Here is a 14,716-nt window from a genome sequence, read left to right on the forward strand (position 1 = left end):
ATAAGGCATCTGGGGGCTATTTGCATAACTTGGTTATGGTGAATAGTGCAGCAGTGAACATACAAATGCAAGTAATTTTTTTCCTTATTCTCCAGTATGATGAACATCTGACTCAACTTGAAAAGGATATTTGTACAGCTAAAGAAGCTGCTTTGGAGGAAGCAGACTTAGAAAGTCTGGACCCAATGACGCCAGGGCCCTACACACCTCAGGTGAGTCTAAGGACTACAAGCTTCCTCTTAGAATTTTCTTATTGGTTTGGGAATTTGGGAGCCTGTTAACAGCTATTTACTGAGATTCCGTTCTTCTCTGTCCTTCCTCTTCATATGCCTTTCGTGTGCTTTCTTGTCTTCTCAAAGGCCAAGGTGAGTGAGGTACATGGGTCTTGGTGGCCTTGCTGAATCCAAAAGTGGTAGCCATGGGATGAATGAATGGGGTGGGGGTTTTAGTTGTCTAGACAGTATTTAGGGGAATAACGAATCCTGGCTAGTATAGACAAAGGTATACTCTAGATCTCTAGTTTTCATGTCCATAAAATTTGGAGTTCTAAAACATCCCCTGAAGTATAGGCTGTTTAGTTAGACATGAGCTCCATTGGTCCTGTGCTTTATGATGCCTTATTATTCTTTCCCTGAGAGATACGTTAGTGTAGTTCCCATGCCACCTATTTTCCTGGGTAATATTTATAATGTTCTTAAATGAACATGTAAAAAGACTAGAGAGCAGGATAGATAAGAAAATTTTAGTCTTTCTGGCTAGACTCTGGTTAGACTGAGAGTATAGTATTTCATGTATTTTATACTCTTAGAATATTGGCATATTTGTTAAATAGAACTTAAAACACAGTATAATAGGTGCTTGGCTTCTCAATTGTAGACACCTGTGGTGGAGTGAAAAGTACATGAGATTTGATGTAAAACAGGCCTGGGTTTGAGTCTTAGCTCTTGTCTAGTTTGGTGATCTTGGGAAGTTAACCTCTCTAACTCGATTTCCTTTTCTTTAAAATCTGTTTTTCAAGATGGTTATAAACCTTCAACAAGTTGATTTCCCTGGCACACAATAGACATTCAGTTAATAATATTTCCTTCTCTGTTTGAAAGTTGTCTATAAAGTCCCAAGAGTCTCTCTTAAATTTAACCAAATATTTTCAATGCAAGATTCACCCTTTTCCCCTAGGAATTTTTTCCCATTCTATTCAGGTTTCACTGAACTCACAATATAATGTATGTGATCTCTGTTAGATTATTGCTGTCTCTATGTCACATTCCTATACTTTTCTCTGTCTATCTTTTCCTTTCTCTTTCATCCCAAAACCTAGGTTACTGAGGGGCCAGGTATAAAGAGCACTCAGATACTTCTTCAAGGTCCAGAACAAGGAAAGGCTCTTGGAGTGTGTGGGCAGATTGGGACAAGGGGGCTTGGGTGAATGATGTTGTCCAGGAAGGCCCTCTTTGCTAATAGGCCCACAGCTTCCACAAGGTACTTTCTGGTAAGTTAAAGCTTGGGTATGAGCCATCATTCTCCAGAAGACTTGACCAACTGAATGGCACATGGTTTACTCAGGTCGAAACCTAGTCCTTTGGTGAGTGAAAGCCTTGGGCCTGAAAGTCATCTTCCTTTCTTTCCTATACCCCTCCTGTGCTACCTCACATGGCTGAGGAAAACCGGTCAACTATTCTTCCTGAGCAGTAGCTGTTATTTGCTACACTCAGGTTTCATTTGAAGAGTAGGAGATGGATAGTACTGCTTCATTTTTCCATCATTCCCATCATTTCCTTCACTCACATATGTCTGTTTTAAAAAAGTTCGATCCCCAGTAATCACCTATTAAGCTTTAGGAAGATGCACAGGAGTAACAGTCATTACTCATCATTATCTAAAACCCACATTTTATAAAGTGCTCACTTAAGTTTCACCTATTTTAATGCAATTTTGGTTGCATAGAAACACGACAGTACCCAGGCATTGGTGGCTTATGCCTGGTAACCTAGCTATTCAGGAGGCTGAGACCTGAGACTCTCGGTTCGGTTTGAAGCCATCCAGGCAGGAAAGGCTGTGAGAGTCTTAACTCCAGTCAACTAGTCAAAAGCTGCAAGTGACAAGGTGTGGCTCAAGTGGTAAAGTACCAGCCTTGAGTGAAAAAGCCAGGTTCAAGCCCCAGTACTGGTAGAAGGAAGGAAGGAAGGAATGCAGGCATGTAATCATGTTATTTTCCATTTCTTTTTGTTGTTGTCAGTTGTGGGGTCTGAACTCTGGGCCTGGGTGCTGTCCCTCAGCTCTTCAGCTCAAGGCTAGTGTTCTACCACTTGAGCCACATCACCACTTCCAGCTTTTTCTGCTTATGTGGTGCTGAGGAATCGAACTCAGGGCCTCATGCATGCAAGGCAAGCATTCTACCACTGAGCCACCTTCCCAGCCCCGTTATTTTCCATTTCTAAATGGTGTTTTCAATAATGTGTATTCACTTGAGTATTTCCACTTACATCATGCATTCAGCTCAATACTTTACCACTGTTCACCCTGCAGTTTCCCATGGTTCTTACTTTCCTTACTGTCCTAATATTTTGCAGAAGGTTCTTCATTTTCCTTTCTGTTCTATATTGGTTTATCTGCTCTGTAATGTTGTGGATTCTGTTTTGCCTCTATTTTTCTAAAACCCCTCTTCTCAGTCTTTCTTGTCTATTTACTCCTAAAAATATAAAGTAATACTTAATTTAACTTTTTTTGTCACTGTTGTTCATTTTCTTTTTGTTTTTGCTTTTTGTCAGTGATGGGTCTTGAACTTTGGGCTAGGCGCTGTCCCTGTGCTCCTCAGCTCAAGGCTAGCACTCTTATCACTTGAGCCACAGTGCCACTTCCCACCATTGTTCATTTTAAGATGATCTTACTTTGTAGCCCAAGTTAGGCATAAACTTGTGATCCTCCTCCCTCAGTCTCCTGACTGCTGAGATTCCAGGTGTGCATCACCATACATGACTCATATCTAGGTTTTCTGTTGGTTGGGGGCAAGTAAAATACAAATAAGAAATATTATTTCTTAATTGTTCTGTCACTCAGAAAAAAGATCTCCCAGGGTGAAATTTTTGTTTTAATATCTGTGGTGTATTTTTAGATGCCTTTTTTTTCCTTTTGTGCCAATCCTGGGGCTTGAACTAGGCCTGAGCTCTGTCCCTGAGCTTTTATGCTCCAGGCTAGTGATCTTCCTCCTTGAGCCACAGCTCCGCTTCCAGCTTTTGGGTGATTAATTGAACATAAAGGTCTCACAGACTTTCCTGCCCAGCCTGGCTTCAAACTGTGGTCCTCAGATCTCAGCCTTCTGAGTAGCTAGTATTACAGGCATGAGCCATCAGCACCTGGCTATAGATCCTTTTAAAATGAAATTCATCAATATGGTTTTGTGTCTTGTTCTTTTTATGTTATGAACATTGTATCTATTCACTCTCATCACTGTATAGCCATTTACTAAATTCCTATTCTCCTTAGAGTTAAGAGGGAAGGGATCTATAATTTGTTGTGTACCAAATAATAGGTATAAATATCTCTTTATCACTATACTCTTGTGCATTAGACATCATTACCCATACTTTGCAGTGTAGGAAACCAAGAGTTAGAGAGATGAAGTAATTTGTTAAAGTTGTTCATCAAGTAAGTAGTAGAGCCAAGACTCAAACTGAGGGCAGTTTATTCCAAAGCCCATGGATTTTTCACCACACCATTTTGTTTTGTAGCACCTTCTGACAAGCTCATGAACTGTCAAGCCATTTCATGCTCTGGTTGGATTAAACTTCCTTTATTCTGTTTACTCTTCTATATAACCTTTAAATAAACAAATGAGTGCTGATAATGAAATCTTGGACCTAAAGACAGTAATACAAGACTTAGGAGAAAGTAGCTTTATAACTAGAGAAGCTGTAAAACATAAACTTGTCCCTTAGCTTCTATGTTTCTGCATTAGGCTTCTGAACACATACTCAGGGTGCCTGTTTGCTAGTATAGGCAACATTTGTAAAATTCCAAAAACTTTGCCCATAAAGCTATGCTGAACTCTTTTTCTATAACTGTATTGTTCTGCATGACCTTTTTCTACAGTGAATGGTTTGAAGGGGAATTCTCTGTTTCTTAACTTGTTCCCTTAGTAGAAGCTCAATTTCGTGTTTTATGCCATAGCCTCCTGATTTGTATGATACTACCACATCCCTCAGTATGTCTCGAGATGCCTCTGTATTTCAAGATGAGAGTAGTCTGTCTGTTCTGGATATTCCCACTGCTACACCAGAAAAGCAGGTAATACAGGTAAGTTGTTCTTTTTCTCATTGTGAGATTGTTGCTATGTCTGGAAGTTCAAAGGTAGAAAAGTGACATTTGACATACATCAAAGATGACTGGCAGCCAGGTACCAGTGCCGTATGCCTATAATCCTAGCTACTTAGGATTCTGAGATCTGAGTATCACAGTTTGAAGCCAGCCCAGAAAGGAAAGTCCATGAGACTCTTACCTCCAATTAATCACAGAAAAAAAAAAAAAACAGAAGTAGTGCTGTGACTCACATGGTAGAGTGCTAGTCTTGAGCAAAAGGAGCTCAGGGACAGTTCCCAGGCCCAGAGTTCAAGCCCCAGGACTGGAAAAAAAGATGACTGGCAGCCAGGTGCTGGTGTCTCACATTAATAATCCTAGTTACTCAGGTGGCTGAGATCTGAGGATTGCTATTCAAAGCCAGCCCAAGCAGGAATGTCCATACGACATTTATCTCCAATAAACTTAAGGGGGAAAAAAAGCTGGAGAGGATTTCTGGCTCAAGTGGTATAATGCTAGCCTTGAGCACAAAAGCTCAGGGGCAATACCCAGGCCCTGAGTTCAAGCCCAAGGAGCATCACCAAAAAAACAAAACAAATAAAAACCTTGATTAACTCCTGTAGGCACATTTGTGTTTCTTACTCAGATATACCGGGACCAATGTAGTCTGAGTGAGGAAGAATTTGATGGGGTGGGAAGTAGGCTTAGTCGTAGAGTGCTTGCCTTGCATGCATGAGGCCCTGGGTTCGATTCCTCAGCACCACATAAGCAGAAAAATCTGGAAGTGGTGCTGTGGCTCAAGTGGTAGAGCACTAGCCTTGAGCTGAAGAGCTGAGGGACAGAGACCAGGCCCAGAGTTCAGGCCCCACGACTGGCAAAAAAAAAAAAAAAAATTGATATAGATACTGCAGGGTATGATGAGCAGGAGCAAGAGGAGGATGGGAAACCTGAGATTTCATTCTAGCCCCAGTGAGTATGGTTATGTTAATGCCCTTATATGATAGGAATGCCAACAGTACAGGGCAGGCCAAATCCCAAGGTGATTTCAAAGGGTCTCCATAGTCTGACTTCAATCCTTGGAATGAGCTAAACAAGTTTCATCCACCAAAATGATTCAACTTGTGAGGCAGCAAGCTGCAAGCAATGGTATAGGGTAGGTGGACACTGACCCTTACTTGATTTCATTTAGGAAGGTGAAGATGGAAATGATGCTGTTGCAGATGAAGAAGGAACTGTGCAACAGCCTCAATCTAGTGTCCTTTATGAGGATTTGCTTATGTCTGAAGGAGAAGATGATGAGGAAGATGCTGGAACTGATGAAGAAGGCGATAACCCTTTCTCTGGTAAAGTCTTTCTACTTCACTTCTGCTTCTGTAGAGCTCAAATAGCACCCTTAGGACTGGATAAGAGGCTCTTGGCCACATATGCTATATCAAAAGCTCCCTCTTATTGAAGTCCCATTAATAAAATAGAATACTAAGCACTCAGAATGGACTTAGAGGAGGTAAAGATACACAGACAAAAAACACAAAAGATGACAGTGTAAAAGGCAGTGCCCAAGTAGCTGTTTTCACTTGGATGTTTGCTGAAGGTAAAAACAGAATGTTGTGTTTGGCAACAGGGAAGGAAAATTAAGAAAATACCTTGTTGGCTGGGTGTCAGTGGCTTTTGCCTGTAATTCTAGCTACTTGAGAGGCTGAGATATGAGGATGGTTCCAAGCCAAGCCCAATTAACCATCAAAAAGTGGGAAGTAGAGCTCTGGCTTAAGTAATAGAGAGCCATCATTGAAAGAAAAGGCTAAAACTGGGTGCCCATGACTCACGCCTGTAATCCTAGCTACACAGAAGGCTGAGATCTGAGGATCATAGTTCAAAGCCAGCCCAGGCAGGAAAGTCATAAGACTTTTTTTTTTTTTTGTCGGTTGTGGGGCTTGAACTCTGGGCCTGAGCACTGTCCCTCAGCTCAAGGCTAGTGCTCTACCACTTGAGCTACAGTACTACTTCCGGTTTTCTGGTGGTTTATTGGAGATAAGAGTTTCACAGACTTTCCTGCCTGGGCTGGCTTTGGCTTTGGACCACTATCCTCAGATGTCAGCCTCCTGAGTAGCTAGGATTACAGGTGTGAGTCACCATTGCCCAGCTAAAACTCTTATCTTCAGTTAAGGACCAAGAAAGCTGTAAGTAGAGATGTGATTCAAGTGATAGAGCACTAGCCTTGAGCAAACAAACAAAGCTCAGAGACAGTGTCCAGGCCCTGAGTTCAAGCCCTAGCACACACAGAAAAGAGACAGAGACCTCTGAGTTAAATACAGGTACAATGAATGCTTGTATAGATATATGAGAGAAACTAGTTTTGGAAGACCAAACTAAAGATGTTTCCTCATCTCCTTTCCTCTCTTTTTTCCCTCCTTTCTCTCATGTGATGTATAGTAGGCAAATACTCTACCACTAAGCCACATTCCTTCTCCATGAAGCTTATCTATTAATGAACCAGAATCTGTCTTTTTACAGCTATTCAGCTGAGTGAAAGTGGAAGTGACTCTGATGTGGGAACCAGTGGTATAAGACCCAAACAGCCCCGCATGCTTCAGGAGAACACGAGGATGGGGATGGAAAATGAAGAAAGTATGATGTCCTATGAGGGAGACGGTGGGGAGACTTCTCATGGTTTGGAAGATAGCAACATCAGGTAATCTGCAGCAACATGCTACAGGGTTGTGGCATCAGTGCCCAGCTATGATGTCAAGGGGCCTAAGCATCAAATTGCTTTCATCCATCAAACATTTTCTGAGTACCTACTAAGGCCAGGCACTGTGAGAGGCTCTGGGGATACACAGAAGAGCAAGACATGTCCTGCCTTTGAGGAGCTCTCCTAGTGAAAGAGACTGCACACGTTATTACAAATACAATGTTATGAGCTGGGTGTGGTGGTGCATACCTATAATTCAAGCACTCAGAAGGCCAAGACAGGAAAAGCAGCTTCAAGGCCAACCTGGGTTATGTAACAAGTTTAAGCCAATGTGGCCTACATAGCAAGACCCTGTCTCACCCCTACCCCCAACCCCCACAATAAAAAGCTAAAGTGTAAGTAAGTGCAAAGTGCCAGGAGAACACAGAGGCAGGATCATCTCAAGTTTCACAGACAAAGGAACATTTGAACTGGGCCTTAAAGGATGAATTCTAAGAAGATGTTATGTCAGAAGGTAAATAGGCTTTACAGATGAAATAGTAAGTTCAAAAGCATAGAACCATGACATAAAATGTGTTTCAGAGAATAAAGGGAGATTGAGCCAGGCACTGGTGACTCACACCTGTAATTCTAAGTACATAGGAGCCTGACAAAAGAAAGATTGCAGTTCTCGGCCAGTAAGACCCCTTCTCAGAATCACTAAATACAGTAGTGTATGCCTGTCATCCAAAGTTACATGAGAGGCCAAGATTGAGAGGATTGTGGTGCCAGGCCAGCCCAGGCAGAAAAGTCAACAAGACTCCATCTCCACAGAAGGCAAGTAGATTCTGTGGCAAATGCCTGTGATTCCGGTGATGATGAAAAGCCTAAAATTAGGTGGATTACTACTAAGGCATATGCCTGGGTAGGAAGAGAGACCCTATCCTAAAAATAACCCATGAAAAGCAGGTCTAGGGTCATCTCTCAGAGATGTCACGCCAGTTTCATCAAGGACTAGGCTCTAAGTTCAACCTTTAGTACTGCCAAAACAGCAGATGGGGACAGAGGGTAGTTGGTTCTTGGACAGTTGAGACTCTAGAAGTAGCAAGAGATTGTATTGTGGAAAAGTTTAAATAGCATGTTAAGACATTTAAATCATGTCCTGTAAGGACTCTTTACTTTTAAGAAAAAAGAAGTCAGCTGGGTGCCTGTGGCTCATGTCTATAATCTTAGGTATCAGGAGGCTAAAATCTGAGGATTGAAGTTCAAAGCCAGCCTAGGCAAGAAAGTCCATGAGACTCATCTCCAATTAACTACCAAAAAAGCTGGAAGTAAAGCCATGTCTCTAATGGTAGAGTGCTAGCATTGAGCAAAAAAAAGCTCAGGGATGGCACTCAGGCCGAGTTTATGCCCCAGAACCAGCAGTAAAATAGGAAAAAAAAGGAACTTGCCAAGTATGGTAGCAACTTGAACATAATTGCAGTACTCCAAAGACTGAGACAGGAGGATCCTGAGTTCAAGGCTAGTCGGAGCTTGCCACTCTGCCCCAAAGAAAAACAAAAGGCAAAGGAATCAATGTTTGTGATAAATAGCTAAGTGTTATTTATCCCCTACTGGGAAATATTAAACAAATAATAAGGACATCAACAGAAATCTGACAGGAAAATGAGGGACATACTTAATAGGTATTTAGAAGATAAATCAATTGAATTTAGGAGATGTGGTTATGAGATAGGTAATGTATGACACTGCCATTGGGATAGGAAAGAGGAAGAATAGTTAGAGTAGAAATAGAGAGTATAAAATGTTTGGAGCCAGGCGCCAGTGGCTCACACCTGTAATCCTAGCTACTCAGGAGGCTGAGATCTGAGGATTGCAGTTCAAAGCCAGCCAGGCAGGAAAGTCCTTGAGACTCTTATCTCCAGTAAACCACTAGAAAACCGGAAGTGGTGCTGTGGCTCAAGTGGTAGAGCACTGGCCTTGAGCTGACAGAGCTGAGGGACAGCACCCAGGCCCAGAGTTCAAGCCCCATGACTGACAAAAAAAAAAAAAAAGAATTTGGCTTTGGTGTGTTGGATTTAATGTAAATATAAGATCTCTAGCCAGCAAGCAGTTTTTGGTCTATTCAACTGGAAAATATTTTAAGTATAAAAATAACAGCTAGGGGCTGGGAAGGTGGCTCAGTGGTAGAGCGCTTGCCTTGCATGCCCGAGACCCTGGGTTCGATTCCCCAGCACCACATAAGCAAAAAGAAAAAAGCCGGAAGTGGCGCTATGGCTCAAGTGGTAGAGCACTAGCCTTGAGCCGAAGAGCTGAGGGACAGCGCCCAGGCCCAGAGTTCAGGCCCACCACCGGACCCCCCAAAAAAATAACAACTAACTTGCACCAGTGGCTCATGCCTGTAATCCTAGTTACTCAGGAGGCTGAGATCTGAGGATCCTGGTTCCAAACCTGCCCTGAGAAGAAAGCCTATAAGATTTTTTAAAAGCCAGAGGTGGAGCTGTGGCTCTAGTGGTAGAGTGCTAGCCTTGAGAAGGACCTCAGTGATAAAGCCTAGGCCTAGAGTTCAAGCCCCAAAAACAGTAAAAAAAAAAAAAAGTAAAACAACCTAAGATGTGGCTCTTTCCTTCCTTTAAGATGTCAAATGGCTCACATCTACAATCCTGGCTACTCAGGAGTCTGAGATCTAAGGTTCAAAGTGAGCTCAGGCAGAAAAGTCCTTGATACTCTTATCTCCAATAAATTACCAAAAAGTCTGGAAGTGGAACTCAAAGACAGAGCCCAGGTCCTGAGTTCAAGCCCCAGGACTGGCACCAAAAAAGATTTAAAGGAGATAGTATAAACTGAGCACTGATGGCTCATGCCTGTAATCCCAGCTTCTCAGGAGGCTGAAGTCTGAGGGTCACAGTTCAAACCAGCCTGGGCAGGAGAGTCTACAATGAGACTTATCTCCCACTAACTACCGAAAAAGCTGGAAGTAGAGCTACAGCTCAAGTGGTAGAGTACTAGCCTTGAGCAAAAGAAGCTCAGGGACAGCACCAAGGCCCTGAGTTCAAACCCTAGGACCCGCATCAAAACACCACCACCAAAAAAAAGTAGTTTAGAATAACAGGAAATCTAAAACAGATAAAAAGTGGTAATTGTGGTTTAACATGAAAACTGTTGTGGCAAACAACCACAAGATTTTTCTGGGACTTAGAGTGTGATGAGAAAGGGAATTGATTAGAGAAAAACCAAGCCAAAATGAATAGTAACTAGATAGATAAGAAAGCAAAGGAGGGCTGGGAAGGTGGCTCAGTGGTAGAGTGCTTGCCTTGCATGCATGAGGCCCTGGGTTCAATTCCTCAGCACCACATAAACAGAAAAGGCTGGAAGTGGTGCTGTGGCTCAAGTGGTAGAGCACTAGCCTTGATCTGAAGAGCTGAGGGACAGCACCCAGGCCCAGAGGTCAGGCCCCACGACTGACAAAAAAAAAAAGAAAAGAAAGAAAGCAAAGGATATTCTAGAGACCAGCAACAACACAATATCTAGGATCATAAAACACACTTAGAGAATACAAGTAGTCTGGTGTCAACTAGAGCATTTGACTGATGCATGTAATATCCACCATTCATGTAGTAGAAATGATTTAAAGAAGCAGGGTGCTGGTGGCTCACGCCTGTAATCCTAGCTACTCGAGGAGGCTGAGATCTGAGGATTGCAGTTTGAAGCTATCCTGGGCCAGAAAAATCCATGAAACTCCACTAAACTACTTGGAGAAACTGGAAGTGGTGCTGTGGCTCAAGTGGTAGAGCATTAGCCTTGAGCAGAAAGAACCTCAAGGACAGAGCCCAGGCCCTGAGTTCAAGCCCAAAGACTGGCATCAAAAAAGATTTAAAGAGTGCCAGACACTAGTGTCTCACACCTATAATCCTAGCTACTCAGGAAGCTGAGATCTGAGGGTCGCCCTTCAAAGACAGCCCAGGCAGGAAAGTCCATGAGACTCTTATCTCCAATTAACCACCAGAAAACTGGAAGTGGACCTGTGGCTCAAGTAGAGTATTCACCTTGAGCTGATAAGCTGAGGGACGGCCCACAGGCCCAGAGTTCAAGCCCCATGACCAAATAAAAACGTGTGTGTGTGTGTGTGTGTGTGTGTGTGTCTGTGTGTGTGTCTGTGTGTGTGTCTGTGTGTGTGTGTGTGTCTGTGTCTGTGTGTCTGTGTATTTAAATTTGAGATAGTATAAACTGGGCACTGATGGGTCATGCCTATAATCCTAGCTTCTCAGGAGTCTGAGATCTGGGGGTCACGGTTCAAAGTCAGCCTGTGCAGGAAAGTCTATAAGACTCTTATCCCATTAACTACAAAAAAGGCAGAAGTAGAGCTACAGCTCAAGTGGTAGAGCACTAACTTTGAGCAAAAAAGCTCAAGGAGGGCTGGGAAGGTGGCTCAGTGGTAGAGTGCTTGCCTTGCATGCCTGAGGCCCTAAGTTCGATTCCTCAGCACCACATAAGAAAAAAGAAAAAAAAGCCGGAAGTGGCGCTGTGGCTCAAGTGGTAGAGCACTAGCCTTGAGCTGAAGAGCCGAGGGACAGCACCCAGGCACAGAGTTCAGGCCTCACGACCGGACCCCTTCCCCCACCAAAAAAAAAAAGCTCAAGGACAGCACCCAAGTCCTGAGTTCAGGCCCCAGGACCAGCACAAAAAAAAGTGGTAGTAAAGACCAGATTATAAAGGATCTGAATGTTTTAGGCAGGGATTAAATGAGAGTAGCTTGATCTGATCTATCAGACTGGTGAAAATATAGGTGAATAATGCCCAGGGTTGGAAAGGTAAGAGGAAGAAAGACAGTCCCAAAGTTCTGATAATAATGTAAATTGATAAGGCAGGGTGGATGGGAGAGAAGTATAGCAATTTGTAATGGTACATTTTAAAAAGTTAATGTACATCCCCTTTGGCTCCATGATTCCTTATCTAGGAAGTTATTCTACAGAAATAATGGAATACCTTCATTAAGATGTTTGTATAAGGATATTTATTGCATCATTGTTTTTAATAGTGGAGAAGCTGGAAACAGTTTGAATGTCCTAATATGAGACTGTTAAAACAATCATGTTACAGCCGTACAGCAGAATACCTTGCTGCTATTGAAGTTATGCTATAGACTTCTGTTTATTGACACAGAAAGATGTTCATTATAATTATTAGTTAAAAAAAAATCGGATTCCTGAAGTATACGTAGAGTATCTCATTTGTAAATAAAACTGTTCTAAGCATCAGAAGTGCATAGAAAAAAATTGGAAAGTCACATACCAAAAGATTATCTCTGAATGATGGAGTTACTGATGACTTTTTTCTGATGTTCTAATTTTTTTAATCAGTGAACGAGCATTATCTGTGTGATTTTTTAAAAATAAAATTAAGAATAAACAAACAAACAATAAAGAGCACTCTGGCAGAAATGTGACGAGTTAACTGGAGGAGAAAAAGACTAGAGGCATGAAGACTTACAGGAACTAACATTAAAGGACTAAGCCCAGACAGGCAGAGTGGGGATGGAAATGAGATAGAGGCATGATAACATTGAAGAGAAAACCATCAGGATCTTTGACTAATTTCTGATACATAAGTGAATGACATTGTTAGCTGGTAGATGAAACAGGCTGTCAGAGAATTTTTGGTCATGCTAGCTGGCAGTGTGTGTCCTGCAGGTGTAGGAGAGTTACTTTCATTCAGGTTCTTGTGTATATGAAGTTGGAAAGTTGATGTTTTGGCACGGGATCATTTTTCTCTCAGGGTCTTGTAGAATAGTCCAGAACCAGTAACCTTAGTGTCCAGAGGAGGTGAGATGGGCTGATCCCTTGGTGGTGCTGAGAATGGGAATGGTTAGCTAGAGGGTGGTGCCCGAGCTTGAGAGATGACATGTTTCTCTTCTCAGTTATGGGAGCTATGAGGAGCCTGATCCCAAGTCGAACACCCAAGACACAAGCTTCAGCAGCATCGGTGGGTATGAGGTATCAGAGGAGGAAGAAGATGAGGAGGAAGAGCAGCGCTCTGGTCCAAGTGTACTAAGCCAGGTCCACCTGTCAGAGGACGAGGAGGACAGTGAGGATTTCCACTCCATTGCTGGGGACAGTGACTTGGACTCTGATGAATGAGGATTCCTTTGGGTCTCCTTAGTCAGCCTTCCTTGTTCTCCAGCCTAGGTGATTCACCTTTCCCCAATTTGTTATATTTGTACAATGTCTGATCCTGAAATTATAGATTTAACACTTTACTTTTAATAATAAGTAAATGATAATAATCACCTCTCCTGATCTTGTTGGGGCAGTGTCACCTATTGATTTAAAGCAACTTCCTTCCCCTTAGCACTAACAAAAAAAAAAGAAAGAAACCTTACTATTCTCCATTGCCATCCATGAATGCCATTTATTGATACTGGCATAATTTTTCCCTGAGGATGGAGAAGACATTATGAAAGAATAGTAAATAGTAACTATATCCTCCTGATGTATTAGAAGTCATCTAAGCATGGTGTCATTTCATTTTCTAATTTGCAAGCTGGAATAGGTGAGAGCCCTCCCCTCCCTCCTGCTAGAACAGAGAATTGGGTTTTGGTGAGCTCTATGCTACACTTAAAAACAATCCTATTGGACAAACTGTCCATTTATCTAGTTTGTTATTTACTTACGTGGTCATTCAATGCCTTGTTCCTAAATGGATTTGAGGCAAATAACTATACATTTTTTAAACAGTTTGTATATAAGAAATGATATGTTGCCATGTAAATGTGTTCTTATTCTTCCTCCCCCAGGGGAAAAGGTAGGAAAGTGGTGAGTTCCTTAGGGCAAAGACTTACCTTCTGTTTCTTCTCATTCTTAAGATATAGTTTTTGCAAAGAATCAGATGCTCAGTAATGTTTCCAGAATCATAAAATCCTCCAGAGATAACATTACTCAGTATCTGCTGCATGATAAGCACAATCAGACCTGTAGGATGCAAAAACACATGCCTTTTACCTGAAGAGCTCACCATCAAATTGGGGGAAGAGGGGTGGAATTCAAAATACATAAATAAATTATTACAGAACTGAGAGGTAAGTGCAACTTGGAAGCTAGCTGTAAAGTATAGGGGATAATAGAAGTATGATCCTATTTGAAAAGCCAGGGAAGGCTTTCTAGAGGAAATTTTTAGATGTTATTGAAGAACCAACTAGTACAAACTTGCCAGATGGAAAAGTCCAGGCAGAGTATATGATGGTGAAAAGGCCAAAATATAGAAATAACAGAGTGTGTTCGTAGTTTGTTTGTTTGTTCATTTGTACCTGCCTTGTTTCAGAAAGGATTTAGGTGACTTATGTTTTAATCTTTCAATGACTCAAGATGAGACTGAAAAATGTATAGGAAGCATATTGTCATGAGTTTTTATAATTAATATTATATAATGAGTGATAATGAAGGAATTTTATATTATGAGAATTGAAATCTAGTTGGAGTGACTTGTGTTTTAGAAATTTTCTGTGGATTAAGTGAATTGAGTCATGTAACAGACATAAATGATCCCATTTTGTAAAAGACAAGATCATGTGTTATATTCATGTATTTATATATGCTTGTGTATGCATAGAGAAAGGTATGAAAGGATATGTGCTAAATTGCTCACACAGATAACCTCTGGAAAATGAGAATGGAAGGAAGGTTATGTGGCTATATGTATATTGGGTAGGTATTGTGTTTTTATTTCTGTATTTGGATTTTATAAGTATGTATTATTTTG

The 14,716-nt window shown here is 41.7% G+C and overlaps 1 protein-coding gene across 1 annotated transcript in view; it reads left to right on the top strand.

Moving 5' to 3' along the window:
- Positions 1-13,920, top strand: part of Taf1 (TAF1 RNA polymerase II, TATA box binding protein (TBP)-associated factor, 250kDa) — an 87,542-nt gene extending 73,622 nt beyond the window's left edge. The window contains exons 34-38 of the mRNA XM_013031615.1: positions 96-212; positions 4,168-4,293; positions 5,483-5,636; positions 6,805-6,982; positions 12,879-13,920. Coding sequence (XP_012887069.1) covers positions 96-212; positions 4,168-4,293; positions 5,483-5,636; positions 6,805-6,982; positions 12,879-13,098 — 795 coding nt within the window. The 3' untranslated portion in view covers positions 13,099-13,920. The remainder of the gene's footprint in view (positions 1-95; positions 213-4,167; positions 4,294-5,482; positions 5,637-6,804; positions 6,983-12,878) is intronic.
- Positions 13,921-14,716: the final 796 nt, after the last annotated feature.

Source organism: Dipodomys ordii, unplaced genomic scaffold (assembly GCF_000151885.1).
Source record: "Dipodomys ordii isolate 6190 unplaced genomic scaffold, Dord_2.0 Scaffold142, whole genome shotgun sequence".
Lineage (NCBI taxonomy): Eukaryota > Metazoa > Chordata > Mammalia > Rodentia > Heteromyidae > Dipodomys > Dipodomys ordii.